The following is a 23,672-nucleotide window of genomic DNA, read 5'->3' on the forward strand; positions in this document are numbered from 1 at the left end:
CATCACTTCATTAGAGATCATGTTCAAAATGGAGAAATTATGATTCAGTTTGTTGACTCAAAGAACCAACTAGCGGATATATTTACAAAGCCTTTGGAGAAAAATCAATTTGAAATTATCCGTTCAAGACTCAACATTTTGAGGTTTGAAAAAGTTAAAATCTAAAGACTCTCAGACTCAGACAAATAAGATTTTGACTGCAAGACTCTGACTGTAAGTTATTTTCTCTCTCTAATCTCATCTTGAAAAGGTACGTTTATCAACCGTGTTGATTATTGTACCGCTATCTTTAATTGACGATATTGTTGCATCGATTCCTTTAGAAAAAGGAGTTATTTTGAAATGACCATTTTTCGAAAAAGGTAGTTATTTTTTTTAAAGGCATCTTTTCACTTTCCATTACGACGATTGGCATCCCCTCCTTACGACTGTCTTATATACAATCGGTTTCTCCTCGCTTAACTCCAAAACCCTAAAAAGCACCAATCTTCCATTCATGTTTTCTTCTCTTGTTTAACCTTCAAAAAAGTTGTCATCTTTCTTGGGAAAGTCAAGCAAGGAATCTTTCAAAGACTAAGAAAGATGTCGTCTTCAAGAAAGTCTTCGAGGATCGCAAGCGGGGGACCACGACGAATCGGTGGGGCCTACGCACTTCGATCTCATTTGAAGAAGAAGTGTCTCCAAATCGCAGCGTGAGAACCACAACATTCTCAGCAGCGTCATTCTCCTCCATCTAGTCCTCAAGATGTTGATCATCATCAAAATGAAGAAATCATTGAAGATGCAGACCCTGTAAGAGTTCAAAGGCCTTCTTTTATTTATAGGTTGTATCGTGCTTTAAAAGGGACTGGTACTCCGTTGAACTATGTGGATGATTTTCTTAAGGACAAAGGATATGGAAATCAATATATCTTTTTGCGAAAAATGGAAAGTTTGGGAATTGCTCGTAAGGGGTGGCAGAAGAAACCCTTGCGAATATCCCAAGTGACCCTCGTGATTGGGGATTTAATCCGGTGGATGGAAATGATGATGACAAATTATACAGCGAATTTCAACCAAGAATGGGAGTTGCGGCGGAAAATCGAGGAAAAAGGGGAGAGTTGTTTAGATCGAAGGAACAAAATGATCTATACTCAAAATTGCTTAAGCGTGGGGTGATAAACCCTAGGAGTGTGGATTTTGACTTTACTCGGATCTGTAAATGTGAACTTGAGGGAAAAGTTCGGTCATCTTCAACTTGAGAAATTTCGCTCCGACACCACAGAGGCCTATCCTCAATTAACTGCATATTTCTATTCAAATCTTAGTTTCTTGGATGCGAATAGATTCTCCGTCAGTGTCAAAGATCAATACTTTGTTGTGGATTTGGATATGCCGGCAGATGTGTTAGGAGTTGAGAGAGGAAGATATCAACGGATCAAAGTTTCTATTGCTCGTACTACTCTGGAACTTGTTAAGGACAGGAGAACAGAGGGAAAGATTTCATATTCAATGATGAGTGCATTTAACATCTTGCTGCACAAAATTGTAATCAATTGCCTCAGACCGAAATCAACTTCCAAGACTGATGTCTCAAGTTCAGAGGCAAAGCTGATGTATGCTATCATCACTAGAAAAAGGTTTTCACTTCCTCACACTGTTATGTTCCACATGTATAGAGCTGTGATGAAGGACAGAGAACAACTTCCTTATCCAGGTCTTGTGACGAAGTTATTCAGACATCTGAACATTCAGCCTCCGCAAATTCTTTGTGCTCGATCGTGCGATCATATGGTGGTAGGACTGAAAATGGTGACCAAGATGCGTTTGAAGGAACTAAGCAAGGCATTGGAGCAATTTAAGGTGAAGACTCCAGTCAAATCTCATCAATTCTCTTCTGCAGGAAAAAGGAAAGGGAAGGAGCCCATGGATGCTCCATCTAAGAGAAGAAGAGCTCTCCTCGTTGAGGATGAAGATGATGAGGATAACATCACTATCTCTGCAATGGCTTTGAAGAATCTCAGTCGATCTGTTCCGGGGAAAGAGTCGAACAATGATTTAAGAAAGAGTAGAGAAAGAAGCAGAGGAAAAAGAAACGGAGGAAAGAGAAGAAGAAGAAAGAGAGGCTGAGCAAGAGAGAGTTGAAAAAGAAGAAGAAGAGAAAAGAGATCAAGAAGAAGGAGAACATGAGGAGCACTCTCCACTGAAGGCATGAACACGAGAGGGAGACCAAGAGAAAAGAGGAATGTCCTCAAATCCCGCAACCAAGTGAGGGAGTCGTCGATCCCCAACAGATCCGAGAGGAGGTTTTTGCCTCTCGTCCCGAGGAAGGTCATGAGGTTTCTTCGCCAAATCTGCGTGATTATGTTGATCTACCATCGTGCATTTACTCCATCGATCGTGCTAATGCCGCACGGACCGACAATTCAGCAGACTTTCGCAGAGTAATGGATATTCTCTTGGAGATACAAGGTCGATATATGCATTGGGATGTGAAGTTCAGAACTTGCAGAATGCAGGACAAGTCTCTTCGGATTCATTAAATGATTAAATCCAAGCCCTTTCTCTTCAGATTCAGGCTAATGCTAAGCGTGAGGATGTTGCTCAGCTAAAGGAAGACTTTAAAAGGCTGGAAGGCATCATTCAGTCGATGGGAGATTTTCAGCTTGTTCGTGTTCCCAAGAATCCTTGACTTCATTTTCATCTCAATCTTTTTTATGCGACAAAAAGGAGGGAGAGTTGCGAGACTTGAAAAACTTTGAACTTAAATTTAAATTTGTCGAACTTTTGGTTTGTTTTGTGGTTTGTTTTGACTTGACTTGTGTGTCTGGATGTGGACTAAATTTGGGATTTGGATTTGACTGCTTATTATTAACTACTATTGATATCTTATGGATGACCTTATTGCATACTAGACTGACCTATTTTCTGTAGTTGCGGATTCTAGTGTTATTCATTTATCTATAAGATATGCATATGTGTTTGAGAAATGTTTTGCAGGTCCAAGTTTTCCAAATCTGCAGGAAAGTTTTGTCACCATCAAAAAGGGGGAGATTGTTAGAGAAATCCTCTTGAAGTGTTTTGAAGTTGACAAAACGTTTCCATCGCCTAGTCGAAGGCTTGCGGACTCTGCTATTTAAAGTCCGAAGACCTACGGACGATCGAGACTCAAGACTCAAAGTCTATCTTCATTGAGTTTCTAATCGTTGAAGAAAGGCTATCCGTAACTGGATGTTTCATTAAGGATGTGGCCTTATCCATTTTGGAGAAGATCTATTGGCTGGATATGACATAACGGAATCCTTTATTTGATCATAATTGATTTGAAGATTAAGGATCCGATGATTGGCAAAGTATACTTGGAAGGTTCTACTTATGGAAACCGAGATCCTGATTGTATGGGCGAACAAGATTGATGGGCTATCGACATGTTCCTTTAATAGCTCGAATGATCTTCCTAATTGATTCCGTCCAACGGGTAGATTGGAGGAATTCCTTTGGTAAGTGCCAACGGGTATGATGGCATGAAGGAGTATATAAGAAAGACGTTCCAGTTGTTCGAGAGTGTGTACGATAGAAGAATTCCAAAGTCTGAAGCTCCTTGTTCCTAGTCAATTCATTTGTTGAGCAAAATCGTGTAAACAAAAGAGAGTCTATATTCGTGAGAAACCTTGAGGAAGTGTGGTAGAACATCTACACTGTAGAATCAAGGAAAAGCTGTGCTGTAACTTCTCTTTTGTTCATAGTAAAATCCAGCCGGTGGGCTGTCAGTGCGGAAGAGTGGACGTAGGCTTGGAATAAGCCGAACCACTATAAATCTTTTGTTCAATTTTCTCTTCCCTATCCTTTACTTTACTTTGATCATATTTTTCTTTCTATCGATTGCCTAGAATTGCTTCCGTATCTCGAGAATTAGTTTGTTCACCTATTCACCCTCCTCTAGATGCTTATACTAGCTATCTCATAAAGTATGTCTTTACTCAGAAAGAACTGAACACGAGGCAGAGAAGATGGCCAGAACTTTTGAAGGATTATGACTTATTCATTAATTACCATCCGGGTAAGGCTAATGTGGTAGCAGATGCTTTGAGTCGTAAATCCTTTGGAAATATGGCAGCTTTGCTCACTTCCCAAGAATCTATTCTTGAAGATATGAGAAAGTTAGACTTGGAGGTGTTGGTGTAGCAGCTTGGTGCTCAATTAGCTAATCTTCAAGTACAACCTATGTTGATTGACAGAATTAAGGCGAAACAGAATGAAGATCCACAATTACAAAAAATTAGAGAAGGTATGGAAGCTGGAAGACAAGCGGATTTTAGTTTACATGTAGATGGATCCTTGAGGTTTTGTGGTCGACTATGTGTTCCTGAGGACTCAAAGCTAAAAAGGGAGATCTTGCAAGAAGCTCACAGTACTAGATTTTCAATTCATCCGGGAAGCACTAAAATGTATAGAGACTTGAGAGAAAACTTTTGGTGGATCAACATGAAAAAGGATATTATAAAATTTGTCGATCAATGTTTAGTTTGCCAGCAAGTGAAAATTGAGCATCGTAAAACTGTGGACAGTTGCAACCTCTAGAGATACCTAAATGGAAGTGGGAGCATATTGCCATGGACTTTGTAGTCGGTCTACCGAGGACGCCAAGTGATAAGAATGCTATATGGGTGATTGTTGATCGATTGACTAAGTCTGCTCACTTTTTGTCATATCGATTTGGCCTTTCAATGGAAGATATGGCAAAGCGATATGTTAACAAGATAGTGAAGCTTCATGGAGTTCCAATAAGCATTGTTTCTGATAGGGATCCTAGGTTTGTGTCTAACTTTTGGAAGAGTTTACAAGGACCATTAGGCACTAAACTCAATTTGAGTACAGCTTTCCATCCACAAACAGATGGACAGTCAGAGAGAACGATCCAGACATTAGAGGATATGTTGAGATCATGCATCATTGACTTCAGCGGTTCTTGGGATGAACATTTACATTTGGCAGAATTTTCTTATAACAACAGTTATCACTCCAGCATTAAGATGGCACCCTTTGAAGCTTTATATGGCCGAAAATGCATAAGTCCTATTTGTTGGGACGACGTTGGTGAGAAAAGACTAATTGGCCCTGAGTTCATTCAACAATCAGAAGAGAAAGTTAGGTTGGTTCGGGAACGTCTCAGAACGGCTCAAAGTCGTCAGAAAAGTTATGCGGATTTGAAAAGACACAAGTTAGAATTTAATGTGGGGGATCACGTATTCTTAAAAGTTTCTCCTATGAAGGGTGTAATGAAATTTGACACACGTGGGAAGTTAAGTCCAAGGTACGTGGGACCATTCTTGATTTTAGAGAAAATTGGTGAAGTCGCTTATAAATTGGCTTTGCCACCAGCACTATCAGGTGTCCATAATGTGTTCCATGTCTCTTTGTTGCGGAAATATGTGCCAAATCCTGAACATGTGCTAGACTTTACTCCATTGAGATTACGGGAGAACTTGACATATGAGGAGCAGCCTATTCGCATTGTCGATAAGAAGGATCAAGTGTTGCAGCGACGAACTATTCCTTATGTGAAAATACAATGGCAAAACCACACCGAGAGAGAGGCTACTTGGGAACTCGAGGAGGAGGCAAGACACAAATACCCTTACTTGTTTCATGATTGAAGTACATGTAAATTTCGAGGACGAAATTTTTTTAAGGAGGGTAGAATGTAACATTAGGCTAGTGGGCCCCAAAAGAAGAAACAGAAAAGAAGTTTTAAAGGCTCCAAAAGAAGAAACGGAAAAAGAAGACGAAAAGTTAATAACGCAAGAGAAAGAAAAAGGAGATGGGAGAGGGCTCGGCTAAATAGAAGCTGAGAGTTTCCTCAACCAAAAAGAAAAGAAAGAAAAGAAGAAGAAGAAGAAGAAGAAGAAGAAGAAGAGAAAAGGGAAGAAAGGAAAGAAGTTTTGGCACGTGCACGCCTCGGATGCCTTGCCAAGCCAACTCGACTCCATAACCCGGTAAGAGATCAAGCCCCTCGTTTGTCCGATTGAAGTAATTTTTGGATTTAGGACTCAAATTGTGAATTTTTGGAAAATCGAGCGGCGAAGTCTAATTTTGGAGTCGTTGAGCCGCGTATTTTTGTAAGAATGGTAATTTAGGGTGTTGTGGAGAAGTGGGATTTTATGGATCGTGATTTGAGCTTATGGTTTGTCCAAAACAAAATTTCAAAGTTTCCCGCGCGCAGTGAACAGTATGCGTCCAGCAGCTTTGGGCCCGTATTTTGTCATTTTTCAGCTTGATTTTGAGATGGCCAAATTTGGGATTCTTGTAATATGTGTCAAGGGCTCTCTATTGACTATAAGTACGTTCGGATCGGGGTTCGGAAGAGAAAGTTAAGGCTCGATCAAGTTTTGCGATTAAACTTCATGTTGTGAATAGCTTAAACAATCGCTTTGGTTATGCGACTTGTTAGCGCGCAGAAGTCCTTTTGTTAGAGTTAAGGCGTAACTTAGTCATTTTGTAGTCAAGATAGAATTTTATTAGATTTTAACATTATTCTTCGATTATTTGATAGGGCTTTGAGTTTGACGATACAAGTATCGTTTGTCATTTGGTCATAGACGATAAGGTGAGTGGTACTATATCTTCTTTGGTTTTATAAAATCATGTCTTGAAGTATATATATGTATATATATTGAATTGAGAAGGGCATTTTTATTGCATAAAAGCCAGATCGAGCAATTGCTACCCTTTGGTTGATTGTGAATATTTGAAAAGCACGTTATTCAAGGTTTGTGGAGAAACATATATGAAATTGCTTTGCGACTGATTTATAAAAATGTTTATAATGATTTGAGAAACGGATATGAAATGGATGATGGGTTATGTTGCAAAATGTTATTTGTTTGGTTTAAGATATTGATTTTTGGATTGGATTTCTGGTATTGGAGAATGGTTATTTATGCTCAATATGACTGTGAACCCAGTGATGGGTTTTTGGGGTATGCATACCAGGTTTAGGATATCCTTCTAGGCCTAGCCATCGGCTTTGTAGGTGGAGACCTTGCCAAGGGGAGAATCTTGGTCGCCTTGTCACAGGGCGTTGTGTCGTGACCATGGTTAGTTATTGAACAAAAGATTGATCAATGGATAGACAATTGATATGTGTTTTTTATGGAGATTATTCAATGGATTCGACCATTGATACTTGAATTTTGATGGCGATTCAAATGAGTTTTCCATATTACTATAAATCTTGATGATAAGAAATAACTCTTATAAGATTCAATACTTATTTTATATATCGAGTTGGCTTATGAAGTTTGGTATTGTTTTGTATACATGCATAGTGGTTGTTCGATCTGCTTAGAAGATATGTACTACTCATTGAGCTGTGGTTGCTCATTCCATTCTTCCTTTGATCTTTTCAGGTTCCTCAGCTAGGGGCGAATAGAGCGAGTGCGCCGTCGTGGGAAACTTTTGGGGAGTTCTATTTTGTTTTTGGTATGGTTTAAGGAAGTGGTGCAAATGATCTTTACTAGTGGTTGAATCGTCTAAGTTTTGAAGTATATCTTTTCTCTTTTTGGTGGATTATAGAAACTCTGATGTTGCAACCAATTTGAATGTTTATCTGATATTTATATACATAAGTTAATATCAGTTTGTTGGTTGTGTTTGAGGCTGCGTCCTTTGTAAAGAAGGACGGCCGTGTCATCCCCATTCTTTGTAGTTTTTGGGATGTGACAAATAAAAAGTTGGAAGGTTTCTTTTTCTCTCCCCCGACAGCCAGCTGAAAAGAGTCTGCAGAAGCAATAATTAATGCTTTTGCCGCTCAAAACCTCTCTCCCCATTTCAATTTTCAAGCAAGCCTTCTCCTTCGTCGAGTTGAGAGGAAAGAAACGAAGATATCTTCTCTCTCTTTCTCCGGCACACCCGACCGCTCCATCTCCCCATCCGCCTCCTGCTGCCCCTTCCCCAAAGCCTCCGTCGGTCACAAGTGCAATGATATAGATGTTTCAGAAATATGAAATAAATTGAGTCTATGGTTAATTTCATATGTTTTTTGTGTTGCAGATTCATTTCCTTTTATAGAGTGGTATTGAACTTTCTAATGAGGACCTTGATGCTGCGGTCACTAATAAAAAGCCATGCTTTAGTTAGGGACTCCAATTTTATCTAATCAGGTAGATGCTACAGGAAGTCATTCTCTGACATTTTTTTTACAGGCATCCTGCATCATGAGATAATGAAAAAGCGACCTGGATATTTATTTTCAGATATACTTTTGCCATCACTCTCGCTTTTTTTTGGGTTGCATTAGCTTCTATGGTATTGTTGTCTAAATTAAATTTTGTAGGATCATCAGCTTTAGTTGTCACAAAGCATTGAATTGATGACAGAATTGTTGGTGCTAAATTGCAATGTCTAACAAAGAAGCTGATGACCCAATTGCATTGTATGCATACCACAAGATCTTTCCCTGTATGGTTCTCTAGTGGATAAGTGGATCGGTCTCATTTTCTTCTTCAGGAAATATAAACCTAAGAAGTCGCCACCAAGTTTCCACGAAGTGAACAAACTATCTGAAGGAAATGCAAGACGTTTGGATCAAGTGTCCTGAGAAGTTAGTGATTCATATTTTTTTCTAAACAGCGTGTACGTTATGCATTCTCTTGGACCGTCACAAGCATAGGCATGGCGTAGCTATGATGCTTGAGCTTGTTCAATAGTAAAAGCATTCTTTTCTTTTCAGTCACTAGATATACTTATTTCTTCTTTGTTAAAGATCTATTAAAGCCATTGACATTCGGACTATAGGTTCTGAGGTCTGTCGTCATAGGTGTATTACATTTTCTTCACTTGGTCTGAACATCTGTGGACTGAATTCTTTGCCTTCAGCCATACCCGCCGCTTGCCTGTTCTTATTTGTTTTGATCTTCAGTTTCCATATAGGTATTTCCTGCACCGTTGGGTCTAAGATTTTTGCAAATTGACAAAAGTCAGAGGAATAAGGCTTCGCATGTGTGCATTGATGTTCAATGTAAGAGCTTTTGGTGATTTGAACCCTTTTTAGGTTCCAGCATGATCTCATATGCTGATGCTTGTCCATTGTCATATCTTATATAAATCTTCAACCGAGGAGAAAAGATTTGGTTGAATTTTGCTTTTCTTCTCTCCCCTTGTGGCTGCAGCTTTTGTGGCAGTAGTATCCATTTAAGCAAATGGTGGAGCTGGCGAGTGGGCCAAAAGAAGCGATCTTATGATAAAGGAAAGGGAGAGAAAAAGAACTCGAACCTTGTCCCTTCAAAGTGCAGCTGGGTTTATGGAGAGTTGCTTAGTGATCGGTAGAGATCTGTTGTTTGCAATCGTAGCGTGCTAAATTATTGGAGTCCCATGTAGTTTATTTAATAGATAAACTTTTCATCCTTCATTAGTTTTTTTTTTTGGTAAGGATCATCCTTCACTAGTTTCGTGTTATATTTTTCCATTTCCAAAATGGGCATAGATGGTGCCAACTAGACCTGAATACTCTTATAGGGATTAGACCTTACAAAATGGCCAAAATATGGCCCGGGCCTGAATCGAGTTATTTTCTATTAATCTTAAGTTACCACCTCCACAACAGAGTTGACAAAGCAAGTAGTTAAAAAATTAGACAATGCAAAGCCACTAAAAAAGTTGAATAATTGACCATTTGATTTAAACCAGCAGCATATTATCCTTCAGTGCAAATGCCTTGTATTTCACGGTAGGGGCGATTGCGGTATACACTAATGTTGGTAAGAAAAATAGGTGTCAGAAACAATGAAGCTCTTGGTAGTCAGTGTGTTTCAACCAGATGAGCTAGCCCGATTTAGTATAAGTGTGTAAGGTGATACAGTACAAACATCACAGCTGATTGAGGTCATGGCTTTTGGGCTCGAGTCCCCTCAACACCGAGTTAAATATATATTTTTTTTCCAATGATAGCTTCTTTGCCAAAATTTAGATAGGAAGAGAGGTCCCCTGAGGGTTGAGCGTCAGGAAGTTACTCAAGGTCGGGGGCTCAAATCCCTCTCCAGCAAGAACCCATTTTCAAAGGCCTACGTTGACCTATTTGCTGGTTTACCGAGTAGAACCAGCTTAACCCGGTCGAACCAGGTCAACTCTGGTTCTTGACCTGGACATTTTACATAATAAGACTGAACTGGACTACCTTCCAATACCTAGTTGAACCATTCAGTTCGGTTAGGTGCTCAAAACATTGATGTGCATTACCATCACCAGATACACGTCAGCTAAAATCACATGAATTCAGGAATAGCACGTTACTCAACTTCTTTAAGCAGATATATAACCAACACATTGTAACTCTAGCGGAAACACCTCTTGTGATTTGGAGGATGGGTGGGGGAGGAGCAAAATAGTAAGCAAACAGAAGGCCCCCTGGATCTTGGTAAACTAGGTCAAAAAGTTGAAAGGTTGCATTCTTAAATACAAATTAGGCCAAATGAAAAGGACCTTTTTTAATTGGCGGCACGCGAAGATGAAAGGAGAATGAGGCAGATAAGTCATGAGTCTTTTTCTGGTGCTAGGTCCACTGAACTAGGACAATTTCCAATGGCCCTCATATTAAGTTTTTAATCTTTTTCTTATTGATGATGGACCAATGAAAGGAAAAATAAGAAGATAGGGTTTGCCCAAAATTTTCATACATCAGGATAAGGCTAAGGAAATGGTTCATACAGAAGTTTTCAGAGGTCTCTAAAGGGAAAGGGTTGTTTTTTCTTCCCCTTCCATACAAGCAATAAAGGGTAGCAATGATAGAACTGTGGTGACTTCAATTAGAACACTGAGAGGAACAAAGGATTTCCCAGTAGCAATAGCCTTACATCAATGCTTAGTTTCAAGTCCTTACATCTTAGCTTGGAAAAGAACAAGCTTACCTAGAATATTCAAAATAATATTCCCCAGCATAGGCTTCTGCTAGATGATTCTGTGCTAATGGATGAAACTCATGACGATGCACAAGTATGATTCTGCAACATAGAGAGAAACTTCAGAATTTAAACTTGTTCAATGGCACAATTCATGGAAGGCAGATTTAGTAAAGGAAAAAGCTAAAATTGGAGACCAACAGTAATTAAGGAGCTGATTGTTTTTGCGATCCTGTGACCATTTTTCAAAAAGAGGAGAAAGGGGAATGTCACCAATCATACTAGAGAATACGTGCAGCAGACAAGCCAATATATGGTATCTCTTACAATAACAAAATATCACTGAAGATAAAATAAGCAATATCTTCCAGCAGCAACGTCTTTTCACTGTGCAGAACAAAAAGAAGTTTTATATTCATATGGGAACAATAGTTGAAAATAAGTTTGGCAGAAATGAAAATGCTCTTGTTGATGTGCGGGTACTCAGGTGAAGTAATATTTAGAATTTAGTGAATTCCTAAAGAGGAGTTGGGGTGACTTCATTTGAGGATGCGATGAGAGAATACAATAGGGGTGAAATTTTTTTGACACGGTTTGGATCTGTGCAGAGGTGTCGGTGAGAAGATGTGATGAAGACATGAGATAAAAGGCACGAGATGTGGCGAATTTATGAAGAAAAATATTTAGTATTAAATATAGGAGATACAGTTCAGGTCAAACGAAATGGAGCGACTAGATCCATGTAGTTTCCCCTGCTTAGAGAGAAGTGACTCAATGGTCATTGATGATGAAGTAGAGATGTAAGCGAGTAGATTACATGCTACTATAGCCACAGTGACTACATGCAAGATATCAGGAAGAAAGACATAACTTGTACAATTTTACTTGTCTACAGTACACTAAACAAAGGTAATCAAACTCCAACCAGAGGGGTAACCGGCTGAATTAATGTTGTACTGATACTGCAATTGGTTAGTTCCTCTTTTCCAACAAAACAAACGCCAATGTCTTAGTCAAAGGTTATTATTAAGCAGTTGCACTAATATCCACCAGGAACGGAGGCTCCATCTAAGTTTCTCACAACATATACAAACAAAGGAAGAGAAACTCGGCCTTCCTCCTTTCCAGAATGCTTAAAACAAGCTGTGCTACCCATGTAACTACACAAGTTTTTTTTTTTTTTTTCAGTCAGAATAACTACACAAGATTACCGTATCAGCAATCTGCCTAGTCTGAATTAAACCATTCATAATCAAAAGCAATTCAGCATTATGACCTAATAAAAACTGCAGCAACAGTAAAACTATCTTAAAGCTTCAAGCAATGTTCTCATAATGTCATATATACTCATGTAATGAATTTTAAAAGTTAAGGGAAGCTGTTCTTAGACTATTTAAGTGAGAAACATCCTGATGTAACCAAAAGTCATCAGCCTTTTTTTGAACTATAATATATGTGTTAATATGTATATAAGAGTTGAAAAGGCACCGTAAGTGCAAAGCAAATGCAATTTTTGTAGGAGGCTGGCACTTTTTCTGCTCAATCATTATATGCAATTTTTTTTTCCTGAACAACCATAACAAACAATACAACTAATATATGTCTGGTGTCGATGTTCATGTAAAATTGCATGCACTCGTGCCTTGTCAGAGAGAGAGTTCCGAAACCTGAGTAAGACATATATACCATAAAAGCACCATGTGTTATCGAGATACGCTGTTATGAAGTAGTTATTTATGGCATGAACTGTGATTGCTTGCATCTCGAAAGATGAATAATTGCATCACACATTAACCACAAATAGGGGTTATGCCATAATAATCTTCTCAACTAGGAATTTTTCAAGCAAATTCTTTTAAGACATAGTTGGGCAATAATCTAGGGTAAAAGAATTTCTTATTCCAGACAGTTTCTTTTGATACTTGCTAATGATATATGCAGCATTTGCTGGGTAATTACGACTATCATCAGACACTAAATTAACATCCCACCAGCATCCACGGTCAAAATTTGCAGTAATTTGAAGTTGATCCTTACTAACGACGTGACGCAAGCAACATCATTAGATAGTTCCATCCACTTCTACTATCAAGAATCACTTCTTTAGTTCCATCCGCTTTTACAATCAAGAATCACTTCTTTAATATTAGCTCTAATGAAGCAACATTGAGATAAGCAAATTTGAAATGCATTCCATCATTGCAGTAAACCAATGATCATACAACACAGCAACAGACCTACAACCAACATGCAGATACACGAGGCACCTGAAGATCTTAAAGATAAGTATGATAATTGTGAAGAAGTCGGTAAAGTACCTTGCTATGTCCTACGCCATATCACGATTTTCACTTCTCTCGGCAGAAACCCATCATGTACGTCAGCAGCGCCATTAGTTCATAACGAGTAATATTTCGCCTGGACTCCTTAATGATTCGACGCAGCATACCAGCATAGGTATGGTCCTGGAATCAAAAGAAGCATTCTGATTTTTAGATGATCAGATCAAAATTATAAGAATTTCACGCGAATCATCAAGCACTTACTTGGTTCCACGCGAACTCGATGAGCTCGACTAGTCGCCCCCCTAATTCATTGGCTCCACAATACATTTTAATTATTATAATTATTTATAATGTGACAGTATTTTCAGAGGGAGCAAGAAGACTCACTGTAATTCTTGGGCTGCTGCCGCACTCTTCGATTTAGTCAATATATGCATGTCGTAAATCATCCGGGCCAACTCCTGGCGCCCAAAATTCATCACAGCCAATTCAAGAAACCTCTTGACCAGATGAAAGTACTTCTCACCCTAAAATCAAAAGAATCATTTTCGATTAGATTGGATCGAAAAAATAAAGAAACAAAGACTAAGCTCATGCACATACCGGAATCCCCCACTCTATCGCGAAATGTGCATACTCTAGAAGGAGATCTGCCATGGCTCTACCAGGCAGTTCTTGGTCGACCTCTTGTTCGCTCTCGTCACTTGAAGAAGTCCCGACTTCTTGGGCGAAAAATGCATCGGGAGCCATAGCTTCATCCAGTGGTAAATCAAACCCATCCTCTGCAAGTCCCAGGCTTACCATTAAAACTATAATGCAATTGAAGCAAACGAGAAAAATAAAGAAATGGGCATTACCCCAGTTTTGAAGTTCTTCAGCTGTTGTCGTTTTATCTTCTTCCAAGGATGGTAAATCAAGAGGGAAGCTGTCCCTCGTCTCTGTATACAAAAAGGTTACTATTAGAACTGGAAAACAATTGAGACCAAGAAAAAAATTAAAGAAACTTGCATTACCCCACTCCTCAAGTTCCTCTTCACCATCCATGACCGAGGGCTGTTCTTCTTCACCATCCATGACCGAGGGCTGAAAGATATTTTCGAGACAAATAAATTGAGAGTCAAACACAAAGTCAAGTCATGAGTGAACAGAAGGTGATCCCAACACAGAATCAATCAGCACTCAGCACCAAAGACTAGTCAACAAAAACCAGCTTGGTTCTTGTCTGACACATTCAACTGCAGATCCTAAAGCTCATCTCAACTGTTGCCATGTCTCTCGTGCAAAAAATAGCATACTGAAGACTCAGTTTACCATTAAATATCATTTCATTTCATAATAACTTCACAAGCTTCACATGAAAAACTACTGACAGCAAGCCAGGCCAAAAATGTTGAAAAGAGGTAGCAAAGCTCGAGCATTATACATCCATATATCTAACATGCAACTTCTATACATGAAGCGTTACACAAGATTCTCATGTCCTTTTTCATCTATTGCTCCCTTTCATGTCTCTGCCTCTGCTCCCCTATCTCCTCTCTAATTTTGAAGATGGAACAAATCATAAAAGAAAACAGGTCTGTGAAATTGCAGAATGGCCAAGAAGATAGGGGTGTGTAGATCGTTGCGCCTAAATTACGACAATGAACTCCCTCTATGTGATAAAACTAAAACCGGTAAACCCCTCTTTCTTTGATATGCCAGTTACTTTGTGCTTTATCTTTTCTCCCTTGTTCAGTTTATTGTTAACAGCATAGTATTAACTATGTCCAGCCACAAAATAATATGAGAGAGAGAGAGAGAGAGAGAGAGTTGGATGAATACTATAAAATATACTAATTTAAACTAAAGCATTGCCTCTTAGACAGCTGAACTCCATAATGCATATACTCATTTATGAAAGTTTGTTAGCTGTAATAAACCCACACTTCACTCGCCTTCTTAGGTTAAACCGCCGGTATATAAATTACCAAAATATGCCTAATAAAACTAACCAAGAGTCGCCACAAAGTTCTGACACACCTATTACTTGTCAAGTGTCAGAAAGAAAAGCTAGAAAGATAGAGATGTTATCACTTTTCTTTAGACGAAGGAGAGACATATCTACCTGTTTCAAAAACGATGCTGCCATGTGAAATGGCGCATCAAAAGTTGGGTCCCCCACAAATATACCACCGATCTCCCAAAACGCAAGGATTTAAGTCCTCTCCATCAAAACAAGAGATACTCCAAGACATTGTCTATCACAACATTCATATGTACATACATACAAACATAAAATACTTATACATAGACATACTTATTTATATACACACACACACAAAACATCTTCCCCTCACGCATAAAGTACCGCCATACAGATGCTATCCAATATGCATTGCACTGGCTTCCATAGTGAGAACTGTATATAAGAAGCAATAAGAGTTCCCAGTCTCAGTCATCCAACTAAGCATAATTTCATGCAGTTTCTGAACTAGAAGCCTATTTAGTCTTTCAGTTGAATGATAGATTACTGTGCTAAGAGACAAACCTTCAGTACCATCTGTACAATCACTTCCGTATCAGTGTGAACGTCATGGCATACATTAATTTGCATGATCAATGACGGAAGATTAAACTACATCGCACGGGCTGATGTTTGATCGGTTTCCTCTTTGTTCTTTTTTTCTGGCTAGATAGAGAAACACGATGTTTTCCCCCTATAAATAACTAGGATGCACTCAACAAACCAAAGCAGAAGCGCCACCACCTTGACAATCTTTGTAAAAGGAAAAGAAAGGGTAGATTCTGACATTTCAAGCTCTTCATCAAATGGACAGGTACTACTCGCTTCCACTATATCTCGTTAAATTACCGAAACTCGTTCGATATGATATATTTCAAGGAATGAAGTGTCTAACGGAGTTCAACTGGACCGCAAGTGGATCCACACTATAGCTATTGCAAGTGGATCCACTATAGCTACTGCAAAGGATGAACAAATGCAGTATTAAAAAGTTCATACGGGGGCAAAGCACGGGGCTAATCCAGTATACTCTATGCCAAAAAAACAACACGGATGCTAATTTAACATGAGAAACCATAGCATTGAGTTTTAGCAAATAAATTAGGGGCTGTCTTATGACAGCCTAAAATATATAGGTCTTCCTATCAAAATTCAGAACACCCAATTTCCAGCACAGTGAAGTTCAATTAAAACGAACGTTATTGGGAAAAAAAAAAAGAAATCAGAAGAGCTACTTATCATGGCATCAATTCTACAAAAAGAGATGCCGTGAAATAGCATTATCTCTGTATGAAACTGCACTGAGCAGTAAAAAATCTCCGACTCATACCTCAGAAGTCAAGACAACAAGCAGGTCAATGCTGTAAGTCATAGTGAATTCCTCTAAATTTCAGTGAAACTGCAACGAGCTATAGACTTCCAGTAATAGGCTTACAGCAATTCCGAACACAAATCGATCCACAAGCTTGTTCAACCCAGTTTCTAAAGTCAAATGCGCCGGATTACTCACAGAGGCATGCATATCAGAGATATAAACGAAGTAATTAAGAAGAAATCCTTCGCTGTGCCTAACCTACAAAATCATACACGATGCTCGAACGAACTCGGTCTTCTGAAATCAAATGGACCCACTGCGACGGGAGGATGGGAGACGCAAAACAAACGAACTCGAAACAGCAAGAGACAAGGCACGACAAAAGCGAGAGTCCGAAGGAACTCCTCATCGCAAAAGTTCACATCCTCATCAGACTTCTCCACGGAAAACTATGCGCGCTCGTGAACTACCTCTGTTCAACACCACGAATCAATCAACCAATGCCGGTATTGCAGACGTACGAGCGACGAAGAAGCAACGAAACTCCGAAGAAGCCATAGCCAGAAGAAATCGACGGATTACAAAAGCTCGAGATCGAATCGCGCGTCGACACGAAATGAATGGCTAGACCGAGACGAGAAGAGGATCTACAGTACCTCGCTTGCGCGATTGCGACAGGGAGCGAGCTCAAGCGTCAGAGAGAGAGAGAGAGATCGACTGGAGTTGAATGGAGATGCGAGAGAGAGAAGGAATCTGGTTTTCCTGAGGTTTTTGAATGGCGACTCTTTATATATTTAGAGAGAGAGAGAGAAAGAGTGGTTTCGAAAGAGGCGGGACCGGAAAAGGAACGGACATTGGGCGGAGGCTCTCACTCGAGCGACTCGTCATGTTCGTCGGGAGTTGTCCCGACGGGACAGGAGAGAATTCCGATTTTGCCCCACCGGGAGCACCGTTTCCATTGGGTTCATTCCTCCTTTCATGGTAATTTTCAGAAGAAACAATTGTTTTGTATCATTTGAAGGAATGAATGATTAATTGACAAATTGTTTTAAACGATAGCAAATAATTCGTTCTTGACAAAATAATTTTCAAATTATTTATTTTTGTACAACAAATGAAAACTATATTAAAAAAATTTCAATGATTTTGGATATTTGGATCCAAATAAATCTTGACCATCAATCACGTTCACACACTGGCAGAATCACGTGATCAATGATCTTGATGGATATTCCTTCACGTTGAAACTCGAGGTGCTATCGGTGGATTGCTATCGGAGCCCAAGGAGTGGCCACTTTCATCGAGGAATAACTTAAAGGTTGGCTTGAGCAGGACTCAAAAGTAATTGTGTCGCAAGATTGAGTGAATGTCTTAGAAGTAGAATGGATTCATATGTGGAAAGAAAATCTAATTACTGGGGTTCATGAACTTAAACGTATATGAGACATTTGCACAAGGAAGGGACCGCTAATCAATAAAGGAAAATTATAAATAAGGGCATAAAGTGGGAGCATTTTTTCAAACTAGAATTAAAAAGCAATCTTATTTCACATAAATTTTGAAGTGGCGGGGGTGAGGGTAAATGGTTGTTAACCTTCATGATGAGAGATTCTGCTTTAATTTAAGATTATCTACGCCATAGATTCCTTCACCTTTTCGGCCATGCATTTAATTAAGGTTAATCACTTATAGAAAAGGTGTGTTGGTCGCAATATAGGATAGTTTTGCTTTAACGAAGATGCCTCTTAATTAATATCTTATGTTTAGTAACAATGGGGTACATTTGGTCGCAAGCATCTGAAGGGCATCAATTTCAAGTTTCATAAAAAGACGATGGTTGGGTATATTCTATTTTAGCTCATTCCATAATGAGCCTTATAGTTTTGCGCTTTGCTATATGGGTAAGTACTTTCTGAAGGAATCAAAAGTCCAATTACAACTCTCTTAAACATGCTTGACATGGCAGTTTGGATGCTCAACTAAACCCTAAAACTAAAAGATGATTCTCATGAATTAGTTTTATTTATCTCCAAAGACGATATAAATGAAAGAAAAGATTGTTGAGGCCCAGTCCTATAAGCCCACACTTGTGTGGACACGAGTCTTGCAAATTACGACTTTTCCCGACTTAAAGAGACAATTAACTTTAGAAGTTCTCTATGTATCTCATACAAAAGAACGCAAAAGATGTTGCTTTGCACACACCTCATCACTCTTTGTTGAACAAGACAGTGGCATTGCGATAGGAATTTTTGCAGGAGGGCGATTGGCTGCAAGTAAGTAATTGATATGCTTCCAGATGGTTCACTTGAAAGTCCAGAAACTTAATTGATTTCTTGCATCATACTGGTATGCCGGACTAGCACAGATACTCTTTAACTGTTGTCTAAGTATTAAAATGGAAAGGTTCAAAAATGGTCTAAACCATGAGCTGTAGTTGAAGCACATTAGATCCTCCATCAGCCTTGTGGTTCGTAGTGCCTAATCCTGGTATGATTGATGGTGGAGAGTGTATGCTATCTGTTTACCGACGCGAGGACTTGTGAGGAGAAATCTTTGCTGCTGGGTTTTTCTCGGAGGATATTCTTGATTTTTCTATCTTACTTGTTGGGATGATTTGTGAGTAAAATATGGCCATGCAATTTACATTGAGGAGTTGAACGGCATTTCGAGACGTGGTTATGGACGCCTGCGCATGTAGCGGCTTTAGAGGGCATAACCCTGTTTCCACGGTTCTACAAGTCTGGTAACCTTTAGAAGTGGGTTTGCTGGGCTCCGTAACCCTCATTTTCTTTTTCTTTCAGTTCTATGTTTCAAAGCAATAATTGAACAAAGGTATAGGGTATTGGTATTAATCCAGAAAGAAGCTTTATGAAGGAGCTTTGGTAGGTGACAAGTGACGTTTCCTATTTCATATTCCAGGTTTGGGATGTGATGCTGCAACGGTTGTCAATATTCTTGCCCATCGGAATGTCACAAAGCGCGCTCTTATTCAGCAGGAATATCGCACCATGTATTCTGGTGACCTTTTGAAACGCTTAGAATCGGAACTGACTGGCAAATTAGAGGTCTCAATTCTTCTCTCTTTCATAGTTTGTTCTGCACTTTTAGACACAATTTTACCCTTTTTTATCTTTTCGTTTGTAGAGAGCTATTCTGCTTCATGATCCTGTGTTTTGTTTTGTCCATTTCATTTTCCCAGACGGCTGTTTTTCTGTGGATGCATGACCCAACCAGACGAAATGCCATGGTTGTGAGGCAGGCCTTCACGGCATCATCAAAGTAATATATTCTCGAACTTCATCTCAGATACAGATGTTTAAGCAACACTGCTATTCCAAGTTTGGGGTTCATCTCAAGCATGACATTGAGAAACAAACCTCCGGGGACCATAAGAAGGTGAGAGCTCTTCCCTTTTCGTAGTTCTCTTCTGTTTTTAGCTCTTGGTCTGCATAGTTAGCCTTAGGGAAACCGCACTTGATCTCACAGAAATCATTACGGTTTTGATTTCTTAGTTGAGGACTTCTTTTTGACACGTTCTGTTCTAAACCCTACCCACCTTTTATTTCTTTCCAAGATTTTGTTCATGCATGCTGGTGTAAGGATGTTCCCGAGGTAGGTCATGTTAATGAGAACCTCTACGTTCAGATTGCATCAAGAAGCTTCTCTATTAATTTTTGCTTCAAACATGTTTAATGCGAAGCTATTTGCCAACTTTTAAATTTGTGTCTACTCAATAAAAAAGATGCATAGGGAATGTAATGATCTAAATTTTGTACTAGCTCTTGGAATCTTTATGCAAATAGGGACAAGCATCTATCAATCTAGATAAGTCACCAGTTTCTGAACCTTAAGGCTTTCCGCAGCTTCTGCTTAAATATGTTGGTACACCGAAGGCTTTGAAGTCAATAGGATTGCCGCAGAACAGGATGCAAATGCTCTTTTTAAAGCTGGGGAGAAGCGGCTGGGGCCGATGAGAAGACTTTTATCCAGATATTTAGTGCGAGTAGCAGGGCACCATTGGCTGCTATTAATTCTGCTTATCATAACATGTACGGCAATTCGTTAAAGAAGGTGAGTTTTCTTCAGATATACTAACATATTTCCTCCGTCGTTTATTTTGTTAAACAAGATGCCTAACCAGAACATGAACCGAATCAGGCCATGAAGAGCGAAACATCAGGATATTTTGAGCATGGTATCTTGACAATCTTACAGAGCTCTCAGAACACTACCATGTATTTTTTTGCAAAGGTAACTTTCTTCAATATCATTTCAGGCCGAACCCTTGCTTGCTTGGCTGCTGCCTAAAAATTTGTAGTCCAGCGGAGTCGCATTCTTCATGCACACGTGCTTTACTTTGCAGGTATTACACAAGGCGATGAAAGGTCTGGGGACCAATGACACGACGCTGATAAGGGTGATCGTGACGAGGACTGAAATCGACATGCAGTATATAAAAACAGAATACCATAAGAAGCACAAGAAGACTCTAAACGACGCAGTTCACTCCGAAACATCAGGCCACTATAGGACTTTCCTGCTTTCGCTTCTTGGCCCCAACCACTAGGATCATCGTCCATAAAAAGTTAGTCTCGGTCAGAAGTTTGGTGTGCTCATTTTCTTTCAGCTGGATGAACTTGTACTTGGGGGAATGGGTTTGGTCAAAAGTATATTTTGGTGGAAGTGAAAAAGGAAAATTGCCTCGGTTTGTAAATTTCTCTCCGAGAATTGTACCGCTGCCCCCGGCGTACTTAGCGTACCCTTTATAAGGATAATGCCAGTGTGTTACGAGACCCCTTAATTCTTGAAAGGATCTTGGTGGGACAATGTGATATAACACGAGTGCAATCAATTTTCAAGGTACTAATTGTGCAAAATATGAATACAATCAATGTATTGAAAATTGTAAAATTTCTTTGGTTGATTGCTTAACAAGTGTTCTAGGACACTCAATTAACAAACTCTTTAAAATTTTGAATTTTCATTCATCCTATTGATCATCAAATGAATTTCATAAATCACTTAATTACACCGTACAGTTGAGGGAGCTAGCTCGGTTTCTCAAGCGATAGGTGCCGGCAATCTTGGTTCCAAATCTTGGACAAAATTGCCCAAAAAGGTCAAAACCGCTTCAAAAAGAAGGTTTATTGTTGTAGGGATAATTCTTACGAACGGTATTTGAAATTTGGCTAAATGTGTAATGTGATATCTGAACTTTTGGTAAATTTTCAATCAAGTTTGTGTACTATATAAAAATGTGCAATGCTATCCTTCTATTGATTTAAGTCCACAAAATTTGTTGATTTGGATATAGATTTAGCGGATTTTGGTTTATGTTGACACAATCAATATGAAACGAGTCATGGTCGGAATCGGCTCGGTATTATTCAAAATTGACTTCGTCTAATTGAATAGACGGTGCTGACCCAATTGACGTGCCAACTTTCATCGCCTTATTTTAGTATAAATTATCTATTTTTTTTTTTTTTTTTTTTAGACAACAATACCAATGTCTACAGAAAACTGAAATTGTCATTACTTGCTATTGTATCTTGGGGAGAGTATTGAATTTATAGGATTTCCCATTTAATATGCCAAAGGGTTGATGATGTGGATAAATTGATTTCGTCACCCCTAAGGGAAAAAAAAAAAAAAAGTTCCTATTTTGTGGATTTTTTTTTCTAAAATAACCTTGTTGAGTTTAAATAATTATGATAAACTATTAAACACATCAAATTCAAGAAAAATGAATTCATATTTAAATTTCACTGAAATATGCCCACGCTTTGATGCGGAAAAACATTTTCGATTATTAGACTTTATCGATATTCGTTTATAAGTTATTATATCATAATAACAGACAATTCTTCAGTCATATTAATGTCAATTTTTTAAGGTTGCATTCAAAAGCTTTGCACGTCGATTTAAACGACAACGTGTTTATTATGGCTAAATAAAAGCAAAAAAGAAATAATTGTGTACAGAAAACAGTTAAGACCATACTAATTGCTTTCGATGAAAAATGGCAGTTTCACTAGGTATATTATAGATTACAGATTGTGCATAATCCAGTAATTCTGGCCTTCGAAGTGAGAGAGAGAGAGAGAATCTGAGTAATTATTATACCATAAGCGCTGTATTGAGATAAGGTCTAATGGGAATCTTTTAGAGAAAATGACATAAATAATCTCAAATTTTTTATTTAATGTATAATACAATTCCCAAACTTTTAATGTATCCAATGTGGTCCTTAAATTATTAGTAAATACTCAATTTAATTCCAATGTTATATGAAATGTCCAATGCTATTCTTCTATTAATTCAAGTAAATGAAATTGGCTAACGGGACTTCCAATTTTTTAAATTTAAACGGACGGCCAACATTAAAACAAAAAAAAAAAAAAAAGGGTCACACGTGAATTATTGAAGTAACATATTCACCTTAAATCATGATATAACAATCCACGTCATCAAATAGTCATGGACACGTTAGCTTGATTTTATTTCTCCTTTTTCTAGAGTAGGTGGATAAAAAATTAAAAATCAAACTCATATACATCGTCAAATAACATCTAGTGATTCATTTGAGCAAAGGAGAGGATTACATTAGACATTTACAAATAGTTTGGGATCATATTAAATAAATTAAAAATTAAAAGATGACATTGTACGTCTTATTTAAAATTCAAAAACCATTCGTGTCTTCCCATTTGTTAATTTAAGCACGGTGAATAACAGATATTTCGGGTACGAATTCAGTTAACCTCTTGAGAACGATAAATGCCATCGAATTCTTTGAACTTGGCTCAGAAAAAATATTTTTCTCGTTATTCGGCTGCCTTGGTGGGAAGTTCTATGGTGTAATCACAGCGTTCCTTCGGCCGCCAAATCATACCCGTCCATCTTCCTCCCAATATCCCATCGTACGGATGCATCGATCCTTGAAATACAATTTTGACATTTATAAATAGACGAAGAAATTACAAATGTAATAACTGTAAAATCGGTCTAAATTCTCATAAATAATAACATCACAATTTCTAAAAAGAAAAAGTCTATTAATCGAGTGATCAAATTCGAAAAAGCAGGGCAAGAATGCTTAATCCGACTTGGTTCTTACTTCGTTCATAACTCGTGATCATAAAAATTTCAACAAAATTTCAACAAAAAAAAGGTTCTTACTTCGTTCATAA

General features: G+C 38.5%; 1 protein-coding gene and 1 pseudogene across 2 annotated transcripts; one reads left to right on the forward strand and one right to left on the reverse strand.

Moving 5' to 3' along the window:
* Positions 1-10,665: 10,665 nt before the first annotated feature.
* LOC104456359 lies at positions 10,666-17,334 on the reverse strand. 2 transcript variants are annotated; one of them, XM_039301175.1, is made up of 8 exons: positions 17,133-17,334; positions 14,173-14,212; positions 14,017-14,097; positions 13,763-13,941; positions 13,547-13,686; positions 13,421-13,475; positions 13,193-13,339; positions 10,666-10,976 (listed from the first exon to the last, which is right to left on the reverse strand). In XM_039301175.1, the coding sequence occupies exons 2-7, from the start codon at positions 14,201-14,203 to the stop codon at positions 13,223-13,225; spliced, it is 603 nt and encodes a 200-aa protein (XP_039157109.1). In that variant the 5' UTR covers positions 14,204-14,212; positions 17,133-17,334; the 3' UTR covers positions 10,666-10,976; positions 13,193-13,222. The 2 variants fall into 2 exon arrangements, with proteins under 2 accessions (XP_039157109.1, XP_010069435.2); XM_010071133.3 differs by having other exon boundaries at positions 14,173-14,242.
* Positions 17,335-18,373: 1,039 nt separating this feature from the next.
* Positions 18,374-21,068, forward strand: LOC104416237 (annotated as a pseudogene).
* The last annotated feature ends 2,604 nt before the right edge of the window (positions 21,069-23,672 follow it).

This window comes from Eucalyptus grandis, chromosome 8 (assembly GCF_016545825.1).
Source record: "Eucalyptus grandis isolate ANBG69807.140 chromosome 8, ASM1654582v1, whole genome shotgun sequence".
Classification (NCBI taxonomy): Eukaryota; Viridiplantae; Streptophyta; class Magnoliopsida; order Myrtales; family Myrtaceae; genus Eucalyptus; species Eucalyptus grandis.

What these genes read in the sequence shown, in the direction of transcription:
- LOC104456359 (XM_010071133.3), bottom strand. Translation starts at nt 14,233, where the DNA reads ATGGATGGTGAAGAAGAACAGCCCTCGGTCATGGATGGTGAAGAGGAA. An exon ending in GCAGCAGCCCAAGAATTACA is followed by an intron (nt 13,476 to 13,546) that starts GTGAGTCTTCTT and finishes AATGTATTGTGG; the next exon opens with AGCCAATGAATTAGGGGGGC. An exon ending in TCGAGTTCGCGTGGAACCAA is followed by an intron (nt 13,340 to 13,420) that starts GTAAGTGCTTGA and finishes TTTTGATTCCAG; the next exon opens with GACCATACCTATGCTGGTAT.